Below are 6582 nucleotides of genomic sequence, written 5' to 3'. Positions count from 1 at the left end.
AATTGTCTAATTAAATGAATCATTTTGAAAATTTGGATACATTTCTCATAGTGGCAATAAGTCTGAACAACCATTTCATTTTTTCAGATTGGGAAAATGTGGCTCCATTTCATAAGATCTAAAAAGAGGAAAAATGATTTAATTTTGAGCTGTAGTGAAATAGGAAAGTTTGTGAAATGACACATTCAGATTGATGTTCTGTAGATCTGGTTCAGTTTCTGTTTGAGATTCATCATTACAAAAGCACTCCAAGCCTTCAGATAGGACATTGAAAAATAGATTACCGAATTAAATCTTTTAAGCAAACTTGTATGCAAAGCCAGAATAGTAAAAAATGTCCGATGGATACCAAAACAAGGTACCTAAAATTTGTGTTTTTTAAAATCAGTGCAAGACTCACTGTTCGCATATTTTTACCCATCGTAAAGAAATGAAAACCCTGCTGCACATAATCTGCATATCTATATTCCTCCCACACTATTGCATGCAAGTAGTACAGGAAGAATACTCCTCCATCACCACCTGCCTTTGCATTTGACACTAAACGCATAATTGCAAATCCTGCTAATGCAGAGATTTTTAGATGCATCACATTCAAGATTATGATTGTTTCTTCACCACACCAAGGAGCTGGTGAATGGCTTTGTGGAAATAACCATCTCGTCTTGAATTTGAAAAAAAAAAAATACATAGATTGTGGGAGAAACAGGGTTACATTGGAGGTGGAGGATCATTTTAAACTGTGTAGCAACAACAAAGGACACAGAAAGCCTTAAATCTCACAAACAAAGGACTTTATTTCACCACTGACTGCAGCTCTAGACCACTGCAGACAGAACTTCCACACCTCTACTCCATCCAACACAACAGAACAGGGAGTTTACCAAATAAAAAAAAGAAATTGGTCAACAGATTAACTCGTTTGTCATGTGGGATGTTTTCTCAGGCATGTGATGATGATAGGGGTCGAACCATTTGATGGAACTAGGCAGAGTCACAGATCATACATCTTGTACATTTATAACTCTGTATAGAAAGGAGAATGAAAGCAACATGACGGCCAGTCAGCTGGTTGGTTTACTCCTTAGAGGCCATGTGGGCCATGAGGTCGCAGACGCGGTTGCTGTAGGCGTATTCGTTGTCGTACCTTAAAGCAGAAGGAAAGGAGTCATAAGCATTGTTGGTAGTAGAGATGCAGGTTAGTCAGGTATTGCTAAAGGCGCACCATGAAACGAGCTTGACAAAGTTGTCATTGAGGGCGATGCCAGCGCCAGCATCAAAGATAGAGGAGTGAGAATCGCCGTTGAAGTCTGTGGAGACGACCTGCAGGAGAGCAAAGAGAACAAAGTGAGCCAATTAACTCCCATCAGCAAGATTAAGAAACATTTTAATTACATTTAGAAGATATTCCTTTGGGTGCAGCAGGAACATTTAGCTCATATTTTGCTCTTTTGGGATTTATGGCCCATTGGCCTCGTCAGTTAAAACTGCAACAAGAGAGATCAGCCATGTTTCCTAATTTAATCCAACATTATAAGGTAATCAGATTCACCACACTTTGTCAAAAGTCAAGATTCCAACAAAAAGAGAAAAGTGTGCCGACCTGGTGATCAGTGTATCCCAGAATACCCTTCATTGGACCCTCTGCTGCAGCTTTCACAACCTTCTTGATGTCATCGTACTTGGCCTGTAAAAGACGAGTAACTTAAAGCTTTTTGGCGACTAAATGAAAACCTAACATGGATGAGCAAAGTGCAATCATATATTAATTTTAATGTAAATCAAATGATTTCTTTAAACTGTCAAAATATTTAGCAGTAAAATGACTCAATAGGCCATTTTTGTTCATCACTATTCCTTTTATGTTGAGGAATAAAAAAAATTAAAAAGGGAATTTCCATTTGCTGCAACTTACTGGTTTCTCCAGACGGACGGTCAGATCAACCACCGACACGTTGGGAGTGGGGACACGGAAAGCCATGCCGGTCAGCTTACTGGAAAATGACAAAGTCAGACCACAATAGATGCACTTAAGCATATCAACATATCTGCTACAGGTACACACTATATTAAATGGCAAGATATTTTTGGAGACCGACCCGTTGAGCTCAGGGATGACCTTGCCAACAGCCTTGGCTGCGCCAGTGGAGGCGGGGATGATGTTCTGGCTGGCACCGCGACCATCCCGCCACAGCTTGCCGGAGGGGCCGTCCACAGTCTTCTGTGTGGCAGTGATTGCGTGGACTGTGCTCTGGACGAGGATATTAAAAGAAGAGGCGGCTTAAAGCAGCTCTGTCAGCCAAAATGTTCTGGGATAAAGCCAAATTCTCACCATCAGGCCCTCAATGATGCCGAAGTTGTCATTGATAACTTTGGCTAGTGGTGCCAAGCAGTTGGTTGTGCAAGAGGCGTTGCTATCAAAATGAGACATTTTAAGAACAATTAGCCTGGTTGAGGCGTAGTGGCGATTGGTAAAAAGTTATTTTACTGTTCACATGGATAATCCTCACCTGACCACCTGGAGGGATTTTTCATACTTCTCGTGGTTGACGCCCATGACAAACATGGGGGCATCAGCGCTGGGGGCAGAGATGATTACCCTCTTGGCACCACCCTTCAAGTGAGCCTAAAGTAAAGTGTTGGGGAGTGTGGAAAGAAGAAAAAAAAAAAAAAAAAAAGAGAAAAGGTATTTCACACCGAGTTAGCCAAAGCAACTATCTAGAACTGATGGCCCCGCAAAAATGTTTCACATCTCAAACAATTATGTAGTCATGTTTATTAGGAATTCATCTCTTTTTAAATGCATTTCAAAAGGTGTATAGATAACTTTAAAGGCAAAGACCTATTTTGGATTTAAATGGACACATGCAGCAACTAAAACATCAGTTTGTGAGATTAATGATGACTATTAAATTTTATCAAAATATGAACAAATTTAGCTGCAGACAAACATCTGAGCATACAAGACAGTGGGCTTCCTACTCCAACTGAGAATGCACTGCTTGCACTCATTCAGAGAAATAATGTCTTTGAAACGACTCATTTACTGGCAGCTATTAAATAATGTGTAAGAAATCAAGACTAACAAGCGACGCTGCCACGAGGCATTCAGTCAGAGGCTACTGGTTGGTCAGAGAGAAAATAGTTAATATGCTTTCTTTTTTTCAAACCAACAAAAGTTCTCAAAAATGAATGTCACCAACTGGAGACTGTAAAATAGCACGTTAATGAAGAAAATGCAATTGGGGTAGATTTTAACAATGACTACCTCAGTAGTCCAAAGCTTTTAGGTTCCTCAAATTGTCAATGAATAGATAGTTTATATTTTCTAATTTTTAAAGAAAGTTTTGTGCCTATAGAGCTTAATTTGTTGATTTGTGTAAATCACTCTGATTCACAAATCCTGTTTTTTTGTTTGTTTTTTAAACCTACCAATACAAAGGTTGCTCAAGAGGGGTTAGCACTTACGGAGGCCTTTTCAATGGTGGTGAACACACCAGTGGACTCCACAACGTACTCAGCACCAGCCTCACCCCATTTGATGTTGGTTGGGTCCCTCCTATAGCAAGAAAAACAAAACAAAAGTTCAGCCGCTGACATCTTCAAGCTAATTTTAGAACATTTTTGTGGTGTGTACCCAATTGTACTAAGCAAACAATGAAATTGTAAGGTGAACTCACTCGTGGAAGACTGTGATTTTGTGTCCATCAATGACCAGCTTGTCTCCCTCGGCCTTGACCTCACCTTTGAAGCGGCCGTGAGTGGAATCATACTGGAACATGTAGACCTGAAAAGACCAGAAGGGACAGAATTTAACTTTAAGCTCATTTATCAGATTAGAAGTACTTTTGAAAATGGATCATGTTAAAGCAGGCATCAAATATACTCTTCATCAAGACATTTCTGTAATTTTTTTATTGGTCTGATGCAATATTATAATTTTAAATATTATGGGCTGCAAGTGTAAAATAACATTTTCAAACATCCATCTACAAAATGTGTTTATTGTGATAAAGTTCCTGAAATATATGGAGTTTTTAATAATATTATAATTTCTTTAATGGGTGAGTTTATGTGTTAAAAAATAATCCACTAAAGTGTCTGTTTTGCCTGTCCATTCTCTACATTTTCCAGTAATCACTACTACATTTATACTGTCATTGCTTCCCTTATACTAAGAGTTCTCTGCATCAGGTTAGGTTGTTTTTCCTCCCCCAAGGCCATGGCGCCCTGAGCAGGGAGTCATAGTCAGCCACATCAAAAATAACCACTGCTCATTAAAAATATTACCTCTACTTTGTAAATCTTCAGCATGTGTTCATGATGACGTGACCTGGATCATATTTTTGACCTACCATGTACTCCAGGTCGATGAATGGGTCATTGATGGCCACAATCTCAACCTTCTTGGTGGTGAAACCAGCACGGGTCACCAGACGACCGATGCGGCCAAATCTGTAAAAAGGTGAACAAAAATACATTTCTCAGTCTGGCCTCTAGATGGCAACATAATGCCACCTCAATCTGCCCAGTTTTGCTTTGGTTTCATTGAAATTAAAGGTGAAAACCTTCATATAAATACAGAAATGAGTCCGTGAGATTCAGTTTGACATTCAGTAAAACCCTGGAGGGATCTGGTTCACTCTACTAGTGTGGCTCTTTCTTCCATGTGGGAATAAAGACAACACCCCAGGAGACATGAAACTGCAGTCAAAGAAAGGCCAGAGTTCAGGAGGAGGGACAGGAGGAGGAGGTGTGTTGCAGGGGGTCTGACAGCGTTCTGTCGATGAAAGTCAGAATGTTTCTGAAATGTGGTAATCCTTGTGACGCCAGTGCAACGTTTGATCAATGGCCGGGTTAATTTTTAACCCTCCGGGTCCAAAAATCCGGTCCGATATGCCGTGCTTAAACACTGCAGCTGCAGGGAACAGGAAGTCAAGCACGTAGAAGAAAAAGAGCAAATTCGTGATCCAATGTCAGACTGTGTGCTCTGCGACTTTTGAGTTTGCTTCCATCAGCAGGAAAAAAACAGCCTCCTGTTGAACAACCGTCTGATGATGAAAGTACAACAATGTAATCTGCTGAAGGCCAAAGTTCAAAGATCAGGAAAAGCATGCTGAGCAGTTACTCAATGGTCGGTTTTATGGCAGGAGCACCTGTGCATGTCCTCCACTGGAAAACACTTGTGGCTTTAGCTGCTGCAAATCATCGTTTTTAATCTGCCACATGGGCTCTGGCCTCTCTCACCATGATGTTAAAACAAAACCAAACTGTCAGGATTTATGAATCAGATGTAATCAGTAGAACAGGGAACCACATTTAGAACAATTTTCCATGCAGACTTAAGCAATTTAAAAGTAGATCTTGTTAAAAAATAAATAAATAAAAAACATGCAAGATTCTTTTAGTAACTCCTCTGCTCTTTCCTACATTTCATTCGATCAAACAGACACTTTCCTCTCCAGTGTATGAATGCAAATCAATTATTTTGCAACACACTAGAACACTTATCTTTCAGTTTCTTCCTTAGTTTGCACAAACCTTTGCATCAATACAAACATCTCTGTACACGAATAACTCCTGACATATACATATGTATGTATGTGAACAGAAGTCCTGATTTAAAGCAGTTTTAATTAAGTGCCACAAGGTGTGATCTCTTACAGACAAGTTTAAAAATGCTCTTACCCATTGATACCGACTTTCACCATTTTGCCTGAGTTGGTCTAGTCCTCTGAAAGAAGAAACAGAAATAGTCATTTAATCCACAAATATCTAATTTACACTGTAATTTTCTAAAGAGAAGCATTTTTAAAAAAATGTTTGCATAAGAAAAAACTGATCAAACAGGCAATAGAAAAATCAATCAATCTAGCTGAATACTGGGGGAAAGTTTTAATTTAAGTGACCCAAAAACAAAGAGTCTCTGCAAGAACACATTGGGATGAACAAAATTATAGTTTAAATATTTAGTAGCTCCAAAAGATCAAATTTCAAACAATGTCATGCCCACATGTTTTTAGACGCATTTAATCAGCCAAGCACGCTGTCAACAGGTGATTTGAATCAAACATGCAGCCTGCTAAATTCCTGCAGTTTCCTGACTAAAACATTTTAATGACTTGCTTGGAGGTATTTACCGTTTGTGAGATTAGTCAGTCTGTCTTGCGACTCCGGGTGTGAGTGGGGAAGAGCAAAGTTTAACTCTGAGTTTTTATGACTGACCAGGCCCTGAAGCCACGCCCCCTTCATAACGATCCTTCCAGCCTCCTCCTGAATGTCAAGGTCGTTAACTGCACAGTTTGAAACTTCACTTTTATCTAAGTTACCACCATCGCGTCCCTATCCTCCTGCTCATTACAAACCGAAATATTGCTGTTATTTAATTTGCGTAAAGTGTTGTGAAGTCTCAGAAGTCCTGATTTAGACGGCCACACCTTAAAGGCCTCACATCGTGGTCTGAAAAAAGACAGGGGTCCCCTGCTGACCTTCTCAGTGAATGCAGCCACATGGAGCAAATAGGTGGGGGGGGATCAAATCTCTGTCTTACTGACTGTGACATTTAATGTCCAAAGACCATGA

General features: G+C 39.8%; 1 protein-coding gene across 1 annotated transcript; it reads right to left on the bottom strand.

The window, feature by feature from the left end:
• Positions 1-777: 777 nt before the first annotated feature.
• gapdh (glyceraldehyde-3-phosphate dehydrogenase) lies at positions 778-6240 on the bottom strand. Its single transcript, XM_005798762.3, has 12 exons — positions 6141-6240; positions 5689-5734; positions 4356-4455; positions 3681-3787; positions 3469-3559; positions 2511-2626; positions 2333-2414; positions 2100-2251; positions 1916-1994; positions 1604-1687; positions 1226-1323; positions 778-1147 (listed from the first exon to the last, which is right to left on the bottom strand). The coding sequence occupies exons 2-12, from the start codon at positions 5709-5711 to the stop codon at positions 1078-1080; spliced, it is 1002 nt and encodes a 333-aa protein (XP_005798819.1). The 5' UTR covers positions 5712-5734; positions 6141-6240; the 3' UTR covers positions 778-1077.
• Between the last annotated feature and the right edge of the window lie 342 nt (positions 6241-6582).

The sequence above is a fragment of the Xiphophorus maculatus genome, chromosome 3 (genome assembly GCF_002775205.1).
Source record: "Xiphophorus maculatus strain JP 163 A chromosome 3, X_maculatus-5.0-male, whole genome shotgun sequence".
Classification (NCBI taxonomy): domain Eukaryota; kingdom Metazoa; phylum Chordata; class Actinopteri; order Cyprinodontiformes; family Poeciliidae; genus Xiphophorus; species Xiphophorus maculatus.
This window is presented reverse-complemented; position numbering and strand designations above follow the sequence as displayed.